At 46.0% G+C, this 22,325-nt stretch overlaps 1 protein-coding gene across 2 annotated transcripts in view; it reads right to left on the bottom strand.

Annotated features, from left to right (window-relative positions):
- Positions 1-22,147, bottom strand: part of LOC122548158 (E3 ubiquitin-protein ligase TRIM39-like) — a 23,798-nt gene extending 1,651 nt beyond the window's left edge. The window contains exons 1-5 of one of the 2 annotated variants that reach the window (XM_043686711.1): positions 21,771-22,147; positions 20,961-21,056; positions 14,164-14,394; positions 8,039-8,061; positions 5,326-5,441 (exon numbers count right to left, since the gene is read on the bottom strand). In XM_043686711.1, coding sequence (XP_043542646.1) covers positions 5,326-5,441; positions 8,039-8,061; positions 14,164-14,394; positions 20,961-21,056; positions 21,771-22,091 — 787 coding nt within the window. In that variant the 5' untranslated portion in view covers positions 22,092-22,147. The remainder of the gene's footprint in view (positions 1-5,325; positions 5,442-8,038; positions 8,062-14,163; positions 14,395-20,960; positions 21,057-21,770) is intronic. The other variant, XM_043686712.1, reaches the window with a different exon arrangement.
- Between the last annotated feature and the right edge of the window lie 178 nt (positions 22,148-22,325).

The following is a 22,325-nucleotide window of genomic DNA, read 5'->3' as shown; positions in this document are numbered from 1 at the left end:
CTCACCCACCTCGCCTCACTCACCCCTCAACCAAGCTGCTCTCTATTCTCCCTGTCCATACCCCTCCTCATCTCACACACACCTCAATCATGTTCCCGCAACCACCCCCACCCCTACCTTCGGTCTAAAGCAAACAATCCAAGCCTGCCTGGTCTCTCCTTCTAGCCCAGTTAAAATAAAATTTCTCCATCCCCTGGCAATCTGGGGCAGCACGGTGGCACAGTGGTTAGCACTGCTGCCTCACAGCGCCAGGGACCCGGGTTCAATTCCCGCCTCAGGCGACTTTTTGTGTGGAGTTTGCACATTCTCCCTGTGTCTGCGTGGGTTTCCTCCGGGTGCTCCGGTTTCCTCCCACAGTCCAAAGATGTGCGGGTCAGGTGAATTGGCCATGCTAAATTGCCCTTAGCGATAGGTGCATTAGTCAGAGGATAGTGGGTCTGGGTGGGTTACCCTTCGGAGTGTTGGTGTGGATTTGTTGGGCCGAAGGGCCTGTTTCCACACCATCGGGAATCTAACCTAAAAAAATGAGACATCCTGGTGAACCTCCTGTGTAGGCCCTCTAGTGGTGGACACGAAAATAGACTGAGCTAAATATCACCAGGAGATGGGGTTGGAATAGGACACCAATGGCACCAGGTTTGTGTGCCTGCCCAGGGCTACATCGCGCCCCCACCCACCCACCACTTCATTTCTGGTCTGTGAGCACACAAGGATGCATGAGGAAGGCCCAAGTCACATCCCTCTCGATCAAGCGTGACAATTGGATTATTCCGGTGGTTTGACATGACAGTGACACAAAGCATTGGTCCCAACCTCTCGAGGCACTGTGCCCCAGACAGCGCGATCGACAGCGGTGAATAGTTTACCCGTTACCCACAAGGCCTCAGCTTTCAACAGGAAAGAGAGTCGAGTGGGATGGTAAACAAGCGATCGGTTTTATATTTGAAGCCCACGGGATATGATTTCAAATCCCAGCGGGACAGTTTGAAAAACGTGAATTCTATCCTTATTCAGCGGGGGTTGAAGGAAGTTGGAGGTGAAGATCTGTCTTTAGCAAAAGTGACTCTGAAGATTGTTGTAAAAGGCCAACGGTGTTCAATGAATGAATCCTACCACCCTGACCCAGACTGGCTGATATGTGACCCAAGGCCACGGCAATCTAAGTAACCTAAAATACTGGACCCGAAAACATTCATTTTTTTTAGATTAGATTACTTACAGTGTGGAAACAAGCCCTTCGGCCCAACAAGTCCACACCGACCCGCCGAAGTGCAACCCATCCAGACCCATACCCCTACATTTACCCCTTCACCTCACACTACAGGCAATTTAACATGGCCAATTCATCTAATCTACACATTTTTTGGACCGTGGGAGGAAACCGGAGCACCCGGAGGAAACCCACTCTGTTCCTTTCTCTTCACCCTTTCTGTTGGAAAATGTGGTGCTGGAAAAACACAGCAGGCCAGGCAGCATCCGAGGAGCAGGAGAATCGACGTTTCAGGCATAAGCCCTTCTTCAGGAATCCTGCTCCTCAGATGCTGCCTGGCCTGCTGTGTTTTTCCAGCACTACATTTTTCAACTCGTCTCCAGCATCTGCAGTCCTCACTTTCTCCTAGTTGATCTTCACACTTTCTGCTAGGTCTGCTGAGTTTCTCCAGCAATGCTGTGTGTTTGTTACCTTCTGGTGTCAACTGGCCATGCTCAGATGTACGGCATTGGACAATAAATGCCAGGTTTGTCAGTGTGTCCATGATCAGAAAATGCATCATCAAACTAACTTCCTGCCCTCATGTGCCACCCAATGGGGTATTATTACAGCACTCTAACTATGAGAAAGTGGGGACTGCGGATACTGGAGATCAGAGTCGAGAGTGTGGCGCTGGAAAAGTCAAACAGGTCAGGCAGCATCTGAGGAGCAGGAGAATTGATGTTTTGGGCAAAAACCCTTCATCAGGATTCCCTAAAATGTCGATTCTCCTGCTCCTTGGATGTTGCCTGACCTGCTGTGCTTTTCCAGCAACACAATCTCAGCACTCTAACTGTGTTGAATGAACAACTCTTAAGATATTACAGGATAGAAAGCAACAGCTTTTACATTCACCTTTTACATTCTTGGGGCAACTCAAATCACTCCCAGGGAATCAATTACCTCTTTTTAAGTGTACCAACTGTTGTTCAATTGGAACAACTTAGTCGACAAATCTTTAAAGTTCTAACTCAGAGTAAATGTAGGAAGGGTGTTCCGGAAGACTGAGGAACCACAGTCTAAGGACGCAGGGACTGAGGCCATTGAGGACTGAGATGAGGGGAGATTTCTTCACCCAGAGAGTATTAAGCCTGTGGAATTCACTGACACAGAAAGCAGTTGAAGCCAAGCTTCGCTTTTGTTTCAGGAGTTAGATATAGTTCATAGGGCTAAAGGGATCAAAGGAGAAAGCAGGAACTGGGGACTGAGTTGGCTGATCAGCCATGACTGTGCTGAACAGCAGAGCAAGCTCAAAGGGCTGAATGGCCTACTCCTACTCCTGTTTGCATTGTGGTCTGCGTTTGATGGGCTCTCCACAAACACAGCAATGTGATGCGGGACCGACTGGCCCATTATTGGGTGTGGTACAGAGGCACTGACTCCCCAGACCACTGGATAAACAACTGCCTCTCTCACAGTTGTCCCCTGAGATCTTAAACCTGTCACGAATGCAGTCAGCAACACCTTACACTCCCAGTTCCTGTTCAGAGTCATCCATATTTAGGCTGTGTTTGAAATTCCTTCCTACTTTGAAAAGATTGAATTAAAATCTTCACAGATCTTAGTCACGCACAGGGTTTGTGTCTGGACTGATGACCAATAGGTTTTCACAGCAGTGCTATTTTTTATTTTACAGTTGGACAATGATGTCTGTGAATATAAACAGAAAAGTGCCAATATTTGGAATGAATGTTAAGCACACAATATGAACAACAGCAGGTTGGCTCAGTGATTAGCACTGCTACCCCACAGCATCAGGGACCTTCATTCCACCCTGTCTGTGTGGAGTTTGCTCATTCTCCCTATGTCTGCGTGGGTTTCCTCTGGGTTCTTTGGTTCCCTCCCACAGTCCAACGGTGTGCAGGTTAGGTGGATTGGTCATGTTAAATTACCCATAGAGTGCAGGGTAGGTGGGTTAGCCATGGGAACTGCAGGGGTATGGGGTAAGGGGGTGCATCTGGGTGGGATGATCTTCAATGGGCCAAATGACCTCCTTCCACACTGTAGGGATCCGATGAGTTCAGATCCCAATTTTGAAAGTTTGATTGCTGTTTTACAATGAAATCAACAGATAAAGATTTGTCTTTGTGGTCAAGGTGGTTATGAAGTTTTTAACAAGGAACCCCAATGGATTTCCTTCTGAGAATAAGATCTGTTGTCCTTAACTGGAAATGTTAGGGTCCAATTTTAACCGAAGCCATGGGTTAGGAACAGGATTAGGCCATTCAGCCCCTCCAGACCGTTCCGCCATTCAACGAGATCCTAGCTGATCTGCAGCCTCCCTCCATATACCTGCCATTGGGTCATTTCCCTTCACACCTTTGCTTAACAAAAAACGTCGACCTCAAATGTAAAACTAATAACCGATCAGCACCATTTGAGGAAGGGTATTCAAACCATTGATCATCCTTTGTCATCGAGTCGTACAGCACGCAAACAGACCCTTCGATCTGACTGTCCACAATGACTGTAATCCCAAACTAAACTAATCCCAGCTGCCTGTGCTTGGCCCATATTCCTCCAAACATTCCTTATTCAAGTACATATCCAAATTGTGTGTAGAAGTGCTTACTAACATCTCTCCTGAACATATTCTTCAGACTATGTCCACTAGTTCTAAAATGTGCAACCAGTGGAAATAGTTCATCTTTATCTATCCTGTCTTTCCCTGTTAATATCCTGAAGATCGAATCATCCCTTAACCTTCTAAATTTGAGAGAAAGTCAGAGTTGGGAGGCAGACGTGAACACAATGCTGTCTTGATTTGGATACAGAACTGGCTCAAAGGCAGAAGACAGAGGGTGGTGGTGGAGGGTTGTTTTTCAGACTGAGGCCTGTGACCAGTGGAGTGCCACAAGGATCGGTGCTGGGCCCTCTACTTTTTGTCATTTACATAAATGATTTGGATGCGAGCAGAAGAGGTACAGTTAGTAAGTTTGCAGATGACACCAAAATTGGAGGTGTAGTGGACAGCGAAGAGGGTTACCTCAGATTACAACAGGATCTGGACCAGATGGGCCAATGGGCTGAGAAGTGGCAGATGGAGTTTAATTCCGATAAATGTGAGGTGCTGCATTTTGGGAAAGTAAATCTTAGCAGGACTTATACAATTAAGCCCTTCCTGAGGAAGGGCTCATGCCCAAAATGTCGATTCTCCTGCTCCTTGGATGCTGCCTGACCTGCTGCACTTTTCCAGCAACACATTTTCAGCTCTGATCTCCAGCATCTGCAGTCCTCACTTTCCCCACTTATACACTTAATGGTAAGGTCCTAGGGAGTGTTGCTGAACAGAGAGACCTTGGAGTGCAGGTTCATACCTCCTTGAAAGTGGAGTTGCAGGTAGATAGGATAGTGAAGGCGGCGTTTGGTATGCTTTCCTTTATTGGTCAGAGTATTGAGTACAGGAGTTGGGAGGTCATGTTGCGGCTGTACAGGACATTGGTTATGCCACTGTTGGAATATTGCGTGTAATTCTGGTCTCCTTCCTATCGGAAAGATGTTGTGAAATAGGATAAATAGACAAAGTCTTTTCTCTGTGGTCGGGGAGCCCAGAACTAGAGGGCATAGGTTTAGGGTGAGAGGGGAAAGATATAAAAGAGAACTAAGGGGCAATTTTTTCACACAGAGGGTGGTACGTGTATGGAATGAGCTGCCAGAGGATGTGGTGGAGGCTGGTACAATTGCAACATTTAAGAGGCATTTGGATGGGTATATGAATAGGAAGGGTTTGGAGGGATATGGACCGGGTGCTGGAAGGTGGGACTAGATTGGGTTGGGATATCTGATTGGCATGGAGAGGTTGGACCGAAGGGTCTGTTTCCGTGCTGTACATCTCTATGACTCTATGACTCACCCTCCACCCAAGTTTCCCTCCCATCGATGCCAAACCTTCAACATTCAACAATTAACAATTAAACCTGGCATTCTGTGTGATAACTGGTCGGGCAATTTCTTTAAAATGATGCAAGATCCCTTCACTACAGTACTGACAGTCATTCGTCTAATCTGAATCTGCGTTTTCCCTCCCTCACCTCCACCAATCCTGTGGCACTGAAAGAATAGAGATCCGTTGTTACCTGTCTTGATTTCCTTCAGCATCCGTCTCCACACTGCGTACTGCAGAGGCCCATTGAACTCTCCCAGGGCCAGAGAAACAGAAAGCGTTTTGGGACCCTGATATCCGATTCTAGACCTGAGGGAAAATTGGAAATTGATTAATTTTCCAAGCGCAGCTGTTAAATGTATCCATGCTGTCGAGTTGGTGTGAAACACAGGCTGTCTGTCTGTTTTGGAACCTTCCCCAACTTTACTCTGGGTGTAAGTGAAAGCATCATGCAGCAGGACAGTCTATAATTGGTGGTCCACATGCTCCCCTACATTTCATGTGTGCGTGCTCTTCGCGGTTAAAAATATTTACCAATCCTCATGCCATTCTAAGGCACATTTGTCACGATGAGTTTTGGTGAGCCGGTGAGAAGCTCCATCTTAATAAAGATAAAAGGCCAGCTGTCACTTTGGATGTGACAACAGCAGCACGGTGGCTCAGTGGTTAGCACTGCTGCCTCACAGCACCAGGGACCCAGGTTCGATCCCAGCCTCGGATGACTGTCTGTGTGGAGTTTGTACATTCTCCCTGTGTCTGTGTGGGTTTCATGCGGGTGCTCCGGTTTCCTCCCGCAGTCCAAAAAATGTGGAGGTTAGGTGGATTTGCCATGGGGAAATGCAACTTTACAGGGATGGATAGATAGGGGTGGTGTGGGTCTGGGTGGGATCACCCTTTTGGAGGGTTGAATGGCCTGTTTCCATGCAGTAAACATTCTATCAAGTCAGATCTCAATCTGGCTCTTGAATACCTGGGTCAACATGAGGGAACATCTGGAACATCATCACCCAGTACCTGGGCTCCCTCAGAGGGTGCAACAAGCCTCTGGTGTAAGGTAAATACAAAGGTCTTTTCCCTGGGGTGGGGAGTCCAGAACTAGAGGGCATAGGTTTAGGGTGAGAGGGGAAAGATATAAAAGAGACCTAAGGGGCAACGTTTTCACGCAGAGGGTGGTACTTGTATGGAATGAGCTGCCAGAGGATGTGGTGGAGGCTGGTACAATTGCAACATTTAAAAGGCATTTGGATGGGTATATGAATAGGAAGGAGAAAGTGAGGTCTGCAGATGCTGGAGATCAGAGCTGAAAATGTGTTGCTGGAACAGCGCAGCAGGTCAGGCAGCATCAGGAGAATCGATGTTTCGGGCATAAGCACTTCTTCAGGAATATGATTAGGAAGGGTTTGGAGGGATATGGGCTGGGTGCTGGCAAGTGGGACTAGATTGGGTTGGGATATCTGGTCGGCATGGACGGGTTGGACTGAAGGGTCTGTTTCCGTGCTGTACACCTCTATGACTCTCTGACTGAAAGGGTCCACTTTATCAGCTTAGGGCAGAGTGCTTCCTCAAAGGGGTGACCCCTTGCCCTCCACTCCACACCATCAGCCAAACCGCTGCAGGGCCAGCACGTTTGTCAGCAGCCAATCCACAGCCCGCTCGACTCACCCGTTCAACTGGGTTTACCCAAATCGTTGGAGAAACAACAACTTGTATTTATGCAGCGCCTTAATTTAACGCGGTGTTCCACTGTAGTGATTATCGCACATTTGACACCCGTCCACATAAAGGGGTATTATATCAAGTCACTAAAGGTTGATAGGTTATAGTTGCAGGGGGACACTGAGGTGGAGAGATTTCAATTGAAAATGTCAGCTTTCGTAGGTTCAACTGTCAACGCGAGAGTATTAGGGTGGATAGACAGTAGGGTTAGTTCCCAGAGCTGGAGGTAGTTACAGAAATCAGTGTAGACTTTTTTTCTCCCGACTGGGAAAACTGGCAAGGCCAGCACTTATTGCCCAACATTAATTGTCATACAGTTCACCACATTGCTGTGGGTCTGGAATCACACAGAGGGCAGATTTCCTTTTCGTGAACCAGATGGGCTTTTAAAATAACTATTAGATTAGATTCCCTACAGTGTGGAAACTGGCCCTTCGAAACCAGTGTGGAAACCAGTCCACACCGACCCTCCAAAGAGTAACCCACCCAGACCCATTTCCCTCTGACTAATGCATCTAACGTTACAGGACAATTTAGTATGGCCAATTCACCCTGACCTGCACATGTTTGGACTGGGGGAGGAAACCAGAGCACCCGGAGGAAACCCATGCAGAGAATGTGCAAACTCCACGCAGACAGTCACCTGAGGCTGGATTCGAACCTGGGGCCCTGGTACTATGAGGCAGCAGTGCTAACCACTCAGCCACCATGCCTCCCCACTGATGATGGCATTATGCCCACATCACTTTCAATTCCAGATTGATTAACTGAATTTAAACTCCACAAGCTGCGATTTAAACCAATATTCCCAGAGCATTGGCCTTAACCCAGTGACAATACCACTACACCACCATCCATACAGGGGTGATGGGTGAATAGAACTTAGTTATTGAGAAAAACCTGACATCAAGCCCTCAAAAGATGTTCAACCAGGAGGGTACTAAACTTGGTCAAAGGTGATGGTTTTACGGAGCATCTTAAAGGATAGAAGAAAGGTTGAGACAAGCAGTTTTGCAGCAAATGTAAGAGATTAGTGTCTAGGTGGCGAGGGGACTGATGGATTAGGCATGAGGCCAGAACAGTGCAAAGATCTGAGGCAATGGGAGGGCTGGAGGAGGTCTTAGAGATAGAAAAGGGTGATGTCATGGAGTTGCATGGATCAGTTCAGTACACAGAAAAATATTTCATACCATTTGACATTGGACCTCATATCCTAGAATGAAAACAGAAACTTATGTCAGAATAACACTTTCATAAGAGAGAAGAGACAACACACACAAACAAACATACACTCACAAAAACAAATACACACAGAAACAAACACACACAAATACAGACACACACCCACACAAGTAAATACACACACACAAACATTTGCACAGAAACAGACACACAAATAAATGTGCATAAGCACTCACACAAACGCACATAACAGTCGGTTCTGATATCACGTGATAGTTCCATTCTCGTGTTATAAGAAAATCATAAAATCACTTAAACTAATAGAACTGGAATCGTGGATTAGTTAATACAGGTAAGGAAAGTTCGTGTTCTGCAAATAATGGTCTAAAATTTTCAAATGCATTAAAGCCAATTCTTGAAGAAGAAACATACATTATCGCAGAATTGACTGTTCACTCAGAAACACACACACTGCACAAATAAAACCATGCACACCCTGAAAATTTGAATTAAAACAAACTGAAAATGCTCAGCAGGTCTGGCAGCTTCTGTGGAGAGAAGCAGAGTTGACATTTTTAGCAGATTAGGCTAAATACTGAAAATTAATTACTGAAAGAGTCACAGTTTATATGGGGGGAGAAAATGATATAATGTTTCAGCTTGATGGTTTGACACCAGAAATCACTATGTCTGGTGTCAAATCATCAAGTCGAAACATTATATCATTTTCTCCCTCTATATCAACTGTGACCCTTTCAGTAACTAATTGTCAGTAATTACTCTAACCTGCTCCCTTTGTTCCGAAACATCAGTAGATAGTAACTGATTGCTAATGAACAGCTAACCTCAATTCCTCATTGGGAATTATTCTGACTTTGTGCAATATGTGCAAAACAGCTTGTGCAATACTGTAGATAGCATAAAGGTGTATAAAGGGTGGTTGCTCTGATATCACCCAGGATAGACTACTGCCCCCAAATCACCTTATGCCTCTATGTTTGCATCCCTTCTGAGTTGTCAGTCATGGCTGGGTGGGCAGCACTGCCTCCTCCCAGTCAGTAGGTTTGGATTGAATTCCACGGCTTTGAACGGATAATTTGGGTTGGCTTGCTGATACAGCGCTGAGGTAGTGCTGCACTGTTAGAAGCACTGCCTTTTTGGATGAGATGTAAACTGCGGCAGTGATATAAGGAGGAGAGGAGTTCTCTAACGTCTGGTTTAACCCTAAGCCTGGATCACTAGGAAATAAAATATCACCTGTGAAAGGTGAAAGTATTGCTGAAGCTGTTCCTCTCCAGCTTATCAGGACAGACACAAGAATTCCTAATATCCGACAGACCCAGCAATTTTCACTGCAGGAGAAAAGGGTGTGGGGGTTGGTTAGCAAGGTGTAACTGTTTGAACTTAGGCAGTGTTGTGTGTTTGTCCTGATTAGCGAATGCAAGATTTTAAAAAGACCTTGACACCATGGCTCCCTCTTGTGTAATATTCCTTTTTTATCAAGAGGTAGCAGCACAACGTGCGGATTCCTCAGCCCAGGAGCACGTCTGCTCTGCATGCTCGATTTCTTCTTTTCTTTCTGTGCTTTTGTTTTAATGTTTCTGTTTTTATTATGGGACTGAAGTTTCTTTTAATAACTTTGGTAGATGGCGTGACTAAAGAGATGGAATGGGGGAAGGGTTTTGTCATGTCAGCCATGATGGAATGGTGGAGCTGACTCCTAGCCCAGGCCCAGCGATGAACTGCCTTCCAATAGGCCTGAAATGGTGGTGTAGGCCTGGTGGGGGCGATCTTGTCTGGGGAGGGGGAGGGTGTGGTCTCGGCCTGGAGTGGACATCTTGCTCCATCTTCGACAGCTTCCAGGTATATTCCAGCAGCCCAGGGTTGATGTCCATTCCCGGTAGGAAGGTCTCATCTCGGCATGGGCCCACCCAGTGTGGCAACTTCAGCGTCCTGAACACAGGAGCTGTCCATTGAACTTTTCCTTTCTCGTTCTTCTTACTTATGACCTCTGTCATTAAGTTAGGTGCTGTGTTATGTCAACTTATAAAACCATTCACTTATTATTTTTGTAAAAATACACGTGGCTTATATTGCTGTTCTATTCTATTCCAAGTGGAAGCAAACTCCTGCACATACTGGAATTCTGAAATAAACACCTCTGTTCACTCTGCAAGACTGAACCCAGGCTTCTGCTCACTTGACATTTTAATTCCCCATCTTGCTCCCACTCTCATTCCTTACCCTCCCTCAATGTCCCAACAGAGTTCAATGGATACTCAAGGAACTCTTTTTTTTAAAGATACCCTACAGCGTGGAAACAGGCCCTTTGGCCCAACAAATCCACACCAACCTTCTGAAGAGTAACCCAGCCAGACCCATTTCCCCCATCCTATAATTATCCCTGACTAATGAACTTAACACTATGGACAACTTAGCATGACCATTTCACCTGTCCTACACATCTTTGGATTGTGGGAGGAAACCCACACAGACACAGGGAGAATGTGCAAACTCCACACAGACAGTCACCCGAGGCTGGAATCGAACCCGGGTCCCTGGTGCTGTGAGGCAACAGGGCTAACCACTGAGCCACTGTGCCACCCAAGTAATCTTTCAAGGAAGTACTTCACAGCTTTCCAGACTCAGCTTTGAGGTCAACAGTTTCATCACCGTTAGATATAGGAGCAGAATTTGGCCATTCAACCCATCGAGTCAGCTCCACCATTCCATCCTGGCTGACATGTTTCTCAAAACCCTTCCCCCATTCCATCTCTTTAGTCACTGGAAGTTTTGGTCTTCTGCTCAGTTTTCCCCCCATTATTTTTGTTCTGAGCTGCCAGCCCATTATTCCGCCATTCACCCCTCCTTCGGACAAACCCACTGGCAGTGTCTGCTGCCACCTGGAACCATGAGCCCCACTGCACACGCGTGCTAATCGTGAAACACACTCGTGCGCCACATCACGTGGAATCTAGTTGCCGTCGCAGGCAGGGCTGCACATGCTCAGAGAAGAGCCACAATATTGAACCGAGGTTCAGCAAGGGGACAGTGAGTGGTCAGGGGTAATGGAGGGGGTGTGGAGTGAGGAGACGGGGTGGGTTTGAGGGGGTGGCAAGGGTGCTCACGTCCCCCTCCCACCATTGGGATACATTCTCCATTTACTCCCACAGTCCAAAGATGTGCAGGCCAGGTGAATTGGCCATGCTAAATTGTCCATAGTGTTAGGCGCATTAGTCAGAGGGAAATGGATCTGGGTGAGTTACAGTTTGGAGGGTTGGTGTGGGCTTGTTGGGCTGAAGGACCTGTTTCCACACTGTAGGGAATTTAATCTAATCTAATCTAATCCAACACACACACCCTTCCAAACACCAGGGGTTGTAACACCTTATTCGCTCCTCCCCCACCCTCCCATTATCACTCCATTTGGCCCTGTCCCACCTACCCTAATATGATTGACCTCTAATGTCTTCCACTCTATCACAGACCTTCTTCTGCCTTTATCTATCATTCACCTGCTAAAAACCTCTGCCACCGGTCCATGCCCCCAGCGCCCCAACACCTTCCCACCACACCCACCCCACCCCTGGCAACACGGAGTCTCTCTCCCAACACCCCCCACCTCCCCAGGTTGGCTTTTTCTCCCCTGTACACAGTGCCCCTCTCACCTGCCTGTGGACTCACCGCTGATGCCCGAGCCAGCGTCTGAGTGAAACAACTCCACCGACCCTCCGAACTGCAGCAAATATTGACAAAAAGAATGTGTAGCAATATCCCCATCTCACGGACGGGTGAGAAATAAATAAACATAACTCCCTGAACTCATTCACGGGATGTGGACTTCGGTAGCAAGATCAGCATTGGCGAACCCTTCCTTGAACTGGGGCCTGGTAAGGCCAGGTCAGGATCCCTAAGATGACCGGATGGGTTTTGTTTTACAATAAACAATTGGTGACAACTATCAGAGTGCCGTTAGCTCTCAATAAAAGATTTCATTGACTGGATGTTGATGTTTCATGTGACTTGAACCCCTGACTCTTGGCCAATTAGCCTAGAATTGCTAACTCACTGACATCACCAGCATTTCCCTTTTCAATTTAGTTTAACAGTTATCACGAGGCTGGAGATCCCGGCCTGCTGCAGTGTGAACACAGTTTGAAAAGTTCAAGTGCAGTAGCCACAAACACCAAGTGAAATACTGCAGATGCTGAAAACCTGAAACAAAAACGGAGACGTGAGTGAGGCTTGGCCATATCATAGAACATAGAACAATACAGCGCAGAACAGGTCCTTCAGCCCTCGATGTTGCGCCGACCTGTGAATTATATTCTGCTCGTCCACCTACACTATCCCAAAATCATCCATGTGCTTATCTAAGGATTGTTTAAATCTCCCTAATGTGGCTGAGTTGACTACATTAGCAGGTAGGGCATTCCACGCCCTTACCACTCTCTGCGTAAAGAACCTGCCTCTAACGTCTGCTTTAAATCTATCACCCCTCAATTTGCCCTCTCGTACAAGATGACATCATCATCCTAGGAAAAAGTCTTTCACTGTCTACCCTATCTAATCCTCTGATCATATGTATGTCTCTATCAAATCCCCTCTTAGCCTTCTTCTTGTCAATGAGAACAGGTTCAAGTCTCTCAGCCTTTCACTGAGAGAGAATCTGATCTAACAGGTTGGAAATGCAACCTTTCAACGGAACTTAAAATAACAAATAACAGAGAAATACTGGCCAAGTGTCCGAAGAGGTCTTTCAAAACCCCACGACAGGCGGTTTCACTGTTCTCTTGAGAAATGGTGCAGACAGGACCTAGAGTTTTAAGCCGGAGAGAGTTCAGAGGAAGCTGAAAATGTGTTGCCGGAAAAGCACAGCAGGTCAGGCAGCATCCAAGGAACAGGAGAATCGACGTTTCGGGCATAAGCCCTTCTTCAGGAATGATTCCTGAAGAAGGGCTTATGCCCGAAACGTCGATTCTCCTGTTCCTAAGAAGGGCTTATGCCCGAAACGTCGATTCTCCTGTTCCTTGGATGCTGCCTGACTTGCTGCGCTTTTCCGGCAACACATTTTTAAGCTCTGATCCCCAGCATCTGCAGTCCTCACTTTCTCCTCGAAGAGTTCAGAGGAAGTTTGCCAGGATGTTGCTGGGTTTGGAAGGTCTGAGTTGGAAAGAAAGGTTGGGTAGGCTGGGACTTTTTTCACTGGACCGTAGGAGGTGACCTTAAACAGGTCCATGAGGGGTACAGATAGGGTTAATGGTAGTTGTGTTATCCTGAGGATGGAGGAATTTCAAGACTAGGGAACACACTTTTAAGGCGATTGGAGAGAGATTTAAACAAAAAAGGCAGGTGGGAGAAATTGTTTACACAGAGGGTGGTTTGCGTGTGGCATGAACTTCCTGAGGAAGTGGTGGACGTGAGCACAGTTACAACATTTAAAAGACATAAGTACATGATTGCGAAAGGTTTGGAGGGATATGGGCCAGGAGCAGGCAGGTGGGATTAGTAACTGTTTGGGATTATGTTCGACATGGACTGGTTGGACCGAAGGGGCTGTTTCCGTGATGTCTAACTCTATGAATATAGTTCACTTGAAAGGTAATGCCAACCACCATTCCCCAACTCCCACCACCACCCAGGGCTTTCACTGAAGCCTCAACCATTGCAAACTCAAGTCCCTGATGCGGAATTTGAACCCACTAATCTCTGAGTCAGAGGTAAGTGCAGTGGCAGGAGTCAGGTTAACTGTGGGTTTGATCATGCTGCATTATCAGATCTGGCAGTTTGGTTTCTACCACTTGAGAGTTGCGATTAGCAGGTCATTTACAAAGTAGGTCTGGCATTGTCTGCAGAAAGAGAAACAGAGTTAATGTTTCGAGTCCAGTGACCTTTCATCAGAACCGGTTCTACCCAATTTAACTCTGCTTTCTCTCCATAGATGCTGCATTTAATCATAATCATAGTCATGTAGCACAGAAACAGACCCTTTGGTCCATCCACTGCACGCTGACCACAATCCCAAACTAAACCAGTGCAGACCTGCTGAGTTTCTCCGGCAATTTCTGTTTCCGTTTCAGTTCTCCAGCGTCTGCACGTCCGTGTCTAGTCTACAATGGAGGGAGGTGATTACCTGCAGCAGTTCCATCTCTTGCAGATCCAGCAAGCTCTCTACTTTGCTTATCGTTTGATTAATGGAGGCCAAGTCTCGCGAAATCTTTATCATATTGTCCTCTATTTCTCGTGACACCAGCTTCTGCTTTTCTTCCAGTCTCGCTAACAAGGTGGCCTCTTCTCTCCTGAGAAACTGCTGCAATTCCGCAAACTCCGAGGTGATATTCTCCCGGAGATCTTTGACATATTTCTGGGGAAGATAAACAGTCTCCCATCATGATCAAATAGCATTGGGGTGTCTTTGACTGCAACACTGAAGCAAGTCTGCGCCCACATTTACGAGTGTCTCCAACTTAACATACTCTTTTATATTTTTCTCCCTTATGTGTTTACCCAGCTTCCCCTTAAACGCACCTACTCTGTTCAGCCCCACTATTCTGAGTGGCAACAAGTTTCCCATCCTGACCACTCTGTTGAACAGGGAAATTTGGGAAATTAAAGACGTTTTTGCGACAAGTACTGGAACTAAGAGGAATGTAAAGATATGATGACGGTGATGCATTCTCGTAATTGTACATGATGGGTACATTCAGTGAGCTCAAGCACGGGGTAGCCATGTGACAATGAGCACAAACAGTTTGAAGACAGTCAGGACTGGGTACTTAACATGGATTTCTGCAGAGCACTGAGGGAAGATTGGGAAGGGGAAAAAGGAGCATGTAGAATGCTGGATATCAGTCCCCGATGCTCCTGGAGTCATCACAAAAGTGGAAGATTTTATTAAAATATGCAAACTACCTCGATTTATCTGTCTTTTAAGACAGAGATTGACAAAGGCATGAACCAGGTCTCTATGCTTAATAACATTAATTGCAAATAAATAGCTTCTAACTGCAGGTGAACTGTCAAACTACACACTGTTGAATTCTAACCCCCTTAAATGAACGAACACACACACACTCCCAAATCAAACTACTCGTGTTAAAGTACAGATTTGGGATAGCCCTGGGAATCCCTTGTGGACCCAGACCTGTAAGCCTCTCTCTTGGTTCATCCCGGAGATCGTACTCTTTGGAAGTCTGGAAGATAAAAACCTCTCACAGACAGTTTAGTTTAATTTTAGTTATCCCCTTTATTTACCAATAGCATCACTGTTACAACATAACACTGATACCAATAAGCTAAACTAGCTAGGTTCTAATAACCCAGGAGAGTAGGCTATCAGCTCTTGAAGAGCCCGAGCAGGCTACTCTGATGTCCTGATACAAAGTGGCTTTCTTTATGCAAAAGTTTACAAAAACATTGCATGTTCTTAATTAGACAGATGACAGTTAAAGACAATAATTCGTAAGGAAGAAAAGTTAATTGACTAATCATTCCTACAGGCTCTAAGCCATTCATCAGATGGGAGAAACGTTACCAGCCGAGGTAGGGGTCTGCTGGCAAGATAAGTTCCTATCATAAAAAAGTATCGGTCTGAGCTAATTGGAGAATTCATAAAATAACTTGGCACAGCTCACATGTCAGATACAGTTGTTTTACAACAGGAAGGAGGACAAGCTTTTGACCACAACATGGCTTCCTGACAGATTGTGTCAGAATCTCTTCAATGTTAGGCCTAGAATAATTTTTAAACTCGGAGCAGACTCCTGCTTTTTAAGCACTGAATCATTCTGTACCTGAGGGTGAGATGTTACCGTGAGGTCGCACTTAAACTGATTCTTTGAATTAAACATGCTTTCTTTTCAGTGTTGTGATTCAAATTCAAATAAGACATAAGATCTGATTAGTTAGAATTGACAGTGGGGCAGTCTGCAAGGTCTGTAGAATAGTCTGCTAGAACAGCAAGTAAGTTAAAGCTTCATCAATATTACTTTTTACAGAGTTTGTATTTAATAATCGGTAATGGCTACTCAATATAATCATAAAGTCTCAAAAATGCAATTCAGTTCAATCCATAGCAGGTAAGCACTAAGAGTTAATTTTCTACTGGCTTCAGCAGCCTCAGCACTAAGATGGTCTCTCTCTCTCTCTCTCTCTAGTGTCCTTTTGAACTCTCAAGTCAGGGTCTTGTTAACAGCAAAGATGTTTTTCCCTCTGTGTCTGCCTGGCTTGCAAGGGGTAATAAGAATCCATTATAACTAACAGGACCTGATCGCCAATTACAAGGCTTTTGATAGTGCCAAGTTTCATTTCAGGGTCAGAATCAAACGCTCATTAATTTCACAAGGGAACTGCCATGCATGTTATCACTTGGTGTCCTGTTTATACAGATTAACTGATGTTAAGGCAAATGTTCTTAATTGCCTTAGACCATCCTGTTACCACTTGGTGAGCACAGATATTTTTACCTTCTGCATACCTTGGGTTCCCCCTTTTCTCGTGGCCCGACCTTCCCTGTCTGTTTTCTAATGTGCAGCAAATGTGTTCTATAATTCAACATTACATTTTAGTCTAAATGTTTAAGGATTTAAGGCTATCGACTTTCTCAGTCGCATCTGCCTGCATTTGGCCCATATCCCTCCAAACATTTCTTATTCATGTACTTATCCAAATGACTTCTAAACATTGTAATTGTACCCGCATCCATCACTCCCTCTGGAAGTTCATTCCACACATTAACTACTCTGTATCAAAAAATTGCCCCTCATGTCTTTTCTAAATCTTTCTCCTCTCACCTTAAAAATATGCCCCCAGACTTGAAATCCTCCACCTAATCTATACGTATAAACATAGACAGATGGAAAAAAAACAAAACATTGGTGTTATGGCTGGAGGGAAAGGCGGAGAAGGCAGTTCAATGGCCCAAGTCAGCAGGCTGCACTGAGATGATCCTTTTGGCTTTTCAGAAATTGTTGCTCATCTATTTGCCTTCTCTGGTTAACTTCATTTGTTTGTAGGTGGCACAGAGCAACTGGCCAACAACCAATAAAGTCTTTGACTTTATTGCTTACAGCAAATAGGACATAAAGAATCAAAAATGCCAAAAAAAGGATATGGGCTTTCTAATAGAGCATTGTATACAGTTCTGGGCAATATTAAAGATAGGAGTGCATTGGAGAGACCGTGGAAGAGAATTTAGTCAACGGAATAGATTGGAGTGGTTGAGATGACTTCCTTGAAGTGAAAAAAGGTGATCTGATAGAGACATTTTCAAAATCATGAGGGGGCTGGAGTTGAGTTGATAGGGAGAAACTGGCTTGCTCTTAAAAATAAAATCAAGAATGAGAAGGCCGAGATTTGACATGACTTGAAAAAGATGCAATGAGATTTGACCACCCTTTCACGCAATGCGTGGTCCAATCCCAGAATGCACTTGCCCAGAGTGTGATACAATTCAATTGAGCTGTTTGAGAGAATAATGTGTAAGGTTACACAGAAAAGGCAGGAGAATCACAGCAAGTTTTGACGTTCATCTGGAGACCTGCCGCAGATATGAAAGATTGAATAGCCTCCTTTATTGACATTTATTGCTAAAGAAATAGAGTGTAAAAACAGGAAAGCATTGCTGCAGCTGTACACGGCATTAGTGAGACTGCTGCTGGAGTATTGTATCCAATTCTGGTCCCTTGAGGAGGGACACAGTTGCATTGAGGTTCACTAGATTGATTCCAGAGATGAGGGGTTTGAGCTACGAAGAGAGATTGATCAGTTTAGGCCGACACTGTCTAGAGTTTCGAAGAATGACTGGAGATCTAATTGAGGAATATAAAATACTAAAGGGGATTGACAAGGTAGACACATAAAGGATGTTTCCTCACACGGGGCATTCTAGAAAGGGAGGTCATCGTTTTAGGCTAACGGGTAGCAGAATTAAAATCTGAGGGGAAATTACTTCTCTCAAAAGGCCACGAATCTTGAATTTACTGCCCCAGACTGTGCTGGCATATTGAGTAAACTTAAGGAGGAGATAGACAGATTTTTAATACTTAATAGGGTTGAAGGGTCATGGAGAGGGGACAGGAATGTGGAGTTGAAGCCAAGGTGATATCAGGCTCAAAGGGCTGAATTGCCTCCTCCTGCTCCTAGACCTTATGTTCTGCTTCATAAAATCCCGAGTTTCTGCAATTGCTTGATTCTGACAAAGAACCCTCACAGATCTGACAGGCTGAATGGTCTCCTCTTCCATAAGAACACTCTAAGGTCAAACACTGGACACATGGCTCTGTAAATACTCAAGGGGATAAAATAGGGACACAGCGGTACAGAGTCTCACAGACATTACGTAATATTTACCTGCCACATTACATGATGTAATATTTACCTGACCACTTTACATCCAGCATTGGCCAGATCTCTTTTTCCAATCCGTCTTTATCATCTTCTACATTAAATACAGTTATCTGCTTCACCCACTCCTTTTGGTTGCGACTACTCATTCTCGCCACTCCCTGGGTAAAGAATGATTCTCTATTGGATTTTTTTTTTTATTTATTCATTTTTGGGATGCGGGTATCACTGGCTGTGCCCAGCATTTCTTACCCATCCCTAGTTGCCCTTGAGAAAGTGGTGGTGAATTGCCTTCTTGAACTGCTGCAGTCCACCTGCTGTGGGTTGACCCACAGATAGTTCTTGGTGACCAACTCACATTCATCGCCCTTTGCTTTTTACCGACCCGAACAAAACCTGTTGAGACTTTAAAAGCCTTTATTTGATCATAACAGCTAGGGCTAGGAGTAGGCCATTCAGCCCATCAGGTCTGTTCAGCTGTTCAACAAGATCATGGATTGGTTGTGGCTGGACTCCATTTTCCTCTCTTCCTCAAATCCCGCAATCAAAAAATTGAACTCAGCTCCGAAGATCCAGTCTCCACTGGATAGAGAAATTGCTCAACTGTGTTTGTTTGAGGTTGTCTTTTGTGTGAATGGAGCTGATTTTTTGGTTTCAAGCAGAGGCACGGTGGCACAGTGGTTAGCACTGCTGCCTCACAGCGCCTAAGACCCGGGTTCAATTCCCGCCTCAGGCGACTGACTGTGTGGAGTTTGCACGTTCTCCCCGTGTCTGCGTGGGTTTCCTCCGGGTGCTCCGGTTTCCTCCCACCATCCAAAGATGTGCAGGGTCAGGTGAATTGGCCATACTAAATTGCCTGTAGTGTTAGGTAAGGGGTAAACGTAGGGGTATGGGTGGGCTTCGCTTCGGGGTCTGGGTGGGTTGCTGTTCAGAGGGTTGGTGTGGACTTGTTGGGCCGAAGGGCCTGTTTCCACACTGTAATCTAAATCTAAAAAAAAACTTTGTTGTTTAATTTTAATTCTGCTGAAGTGACTACATTGCTAATAAATTGCTGAGACTTTTGTTTAAGTTACAGACAGGTGCTGAGGATTGTTTATTCTCCAAGTCTGGCATTGGTTCGTCTAGTTAGAAACCACGGGGTCAATTTTGAGAGTCTTTGAAGGATTTAGTTTTACTGTGATGTGTTGTGCTGCGCCTCTGTGTCACATCAGAACATTAACGACCCTCTGAGAAAAATGTTCCCTCCTCATCGCCATCTCAATCCGTTCCTCCATGTTTTTAAACTGCGCCTCTTAGTTTCTCCTCCTCAGCATCTGCCCTGTCAAGCCCTCTCAGAATCTTACATTGTCGATAAGATCACCTCCTATTCTTCCAATCTCACATCAGTATCGGTCCAAACTGGTCAACCTCCTCTCAGAAGTCAACACCTCAACCCAGGAAACAGCTTCATGATGCCTCTTTGAACTGTTTTCAAGTATGTGGATATGCCACTTTTGGAATATAGCGTGCAATTCTGGTCTCCTTCCTGTCGGAAGGATATTAGATTCCCTACAGTGTGGAAACAGGCCCTTCGGCCCAACAAGTCCACACCGACCCTCTCAACAGCAACCCACCCAGGCCCATTCCTCTAACACTACGGGCAATTTAGCATGGCCAATTCACCTAACCTGCACATCTTTGGACTGTGGGAGGAAACCAAAGCACCCAGAGGAAACCCACACAGACACGGGGAGAATGTGCAAACTCCGCACAGACAGTTGCCAGAGGTGGGAATTGAACCCGGATCCTGGCGCTGTGAGACAGTAGTGCGTCACTGAGCAACCATTTTCTTCCCGAAAGAACATTAGTGAGCCATATGGGCTTTACTGACAATTGACAGTGGATTCATGGTCATCATTAGACTCTTAATTTCGATTTTTAATTGATTTAAAATCCCACCAGCTGCCTGTAGTGGGATTTGAACCCTAGTTCCCAGGACAATAGCAGGGTCTCCGGATTAATAGTCTGGAGATAAACGCCACTGCGCTACCACGTCAACCCAGCACTGCCTACTTGTTTCAGTGAGACTGAGAGAAAGTGAAGATTGCAGATGCTGGAGGTTAGAGTTGAAAAGTGTGGACGCTGGAAAAGCACAGCAGGTCAGGCAGCATCCCAGGAGCAAGAGAGTCCGCACAGGCAATGTGACATTCCTGATGAAGGGCTTTTGCCCGAAACGTCAATTCTCTTGCTCCTGGGATGCTGCCTGCCCTGCTGTGCTTTTCCAGCGTCCACACTTTTCAACTCTAACCTCCAGCATCTGCAATCTTCACTTTCTCTCAGTCTCACTGAAACAAGTAGGCAGTTCCAGCGAGACACCAACTGCTTAAATAACAAAGACAGATCGGTTGAAGCCGGATTTCATCCTGTCGTATCTTGTACCTCTGGGGTCATGGGGACACAAAACGGACAGTGTTGTTTCTGGACATTCAGTCATTTTAGATACTCAGTTCGACCGGGGAGCCTCATGTGGCTGGACATTGGTCTGGAGGGAAGTCCGGGCATGCAGCCATCGGTTGGACTTGCCCCAAGCAGAGTGCAACATCTCACCTTCAGTTCCACCCGGTTGGCTGCCTCTACGCCTCGGCACTGGTCAAGGTGCTCCTTCTGTTTCTGAAGGGAACCCAGTTTATTCCTCAGCATCTCCTGGATCAAAACGAACGAACGCAGTCAGACGGGATGTTGTTGCAATGGCGGGAGAAGGCAGTGGGGCCCTCAGAGTCAAACCTGGCTTTTTTCACCTGACACCGAGCTCGGGAGCAGACTCATTTCAAATGCTGTTTTCTTTCTCCTACCTTTTTTTTTTAGCATTTTATTCCGTTTCCCTCTTTATTTTCTACGTCACCTCACTCATGACTTTTTCTCTCTCTCTCTCTCGACCTTTTTTAGTCGAAAGTTTCTCCCTTTCAACTTTGTCTCTCGCACACAACCATTTCTCTCTCTCACAATCATCTCTTTTTCTCAACTTTCTCTCACACAATTATTTCTCTCCTTTACTTCCTCGAAATATTTCTCTCTCACTCACTCTGTGTACTTTTATTCCCTGGTACAATGATTTCTCTCGTTTACTTTCTCCCTACTGTCTTGCAATCCTATACTTGTTTCTCTCTCTCTCTCTCGATTTGCTCGAAATTCTTGTTTCTTGCTCATTTGTTTCCCCTTTCATTTCCTCCCCTCATCTCTCGTTCCCTGATTTATTTCAGACATCCGTTGTTTTCTCTCTCTCCTGATTTCCCTCGCCTTAAACTTGCCCATTTCTCCCTTTCTTTCTTCCTTCCTTTCAGGTGGATGTCACTCTGCACCTCTCTCTCGCTCTCTCTCTCTCTCTGAGTGTGTGTGACTTGTCTCCCTCCTCCTTACCTTATAGAGCCCGGCCACCTCCTTCATGGAACTGCTCGATTGGACGCTGCAGCCGCCCGCTCCCTGTGCCGCTGATGGAGCCTGGTCCTCGGTCAGGCGGCTGAGCTGTATCCGAGCCCTTTCTGCTTTCCTCCTGAGGCTCCTGGCAGGGCGGACGCTGGCCTGGGTGAACTCCTGCTGACACTGGGGGCAGAGCAGCTGACCCTGACCCTGACCCTGACCCTGAAGCAGGCAGCCCCTGCAGAAACTGTGGCCGCACGGGCTCTTCACTGGGTTCCGGTAGCAATCCAGGCAGAGGGGGCACATCGCGCCGCTCAGCATCGTCCCAGAGCCACTGGCTGCACTACAGCAACCGGGCACAGTGTCAGCAACACCCCCCAGCGCTCTCCGGATCTCTCACGCTCTAGTTTCGGTTTCCCTAAACACTCCAGGCTCAGGTCCGGTTGGTTCATGACGTGAAGTTTCGGTTTCTGGTGCAGTCAAAACAGGCTGAGGGTGGGAGAGCAGGTATTGGGCTATAACAAGGTCGGGGGGGGGAGGGGTTGGAGGGGGGCA

This window comes from Chiloscyllium plagiosum, unplaced genomic scaffold, assembly GCF_004010195.1.
Source record: "Chiloscyllium plagiosum isolate BGI_BamShark_2017 unplaced genomic scaffold, ASM401019v2 scaf_11353, whole genome shotgun sequence".
Lineage (NCBI taxonomy): Eukaryota > Metazoa > Chordata > Chondrichthyes > Orectolobiformes > Hemiscylliidae > Chiloscyllium > Chiloscyllium plagiosum.
Note: the sequence above shows the minus strand (reverse complement) of the source record. Positions and strands in the feature narration are given on the sequence as shown.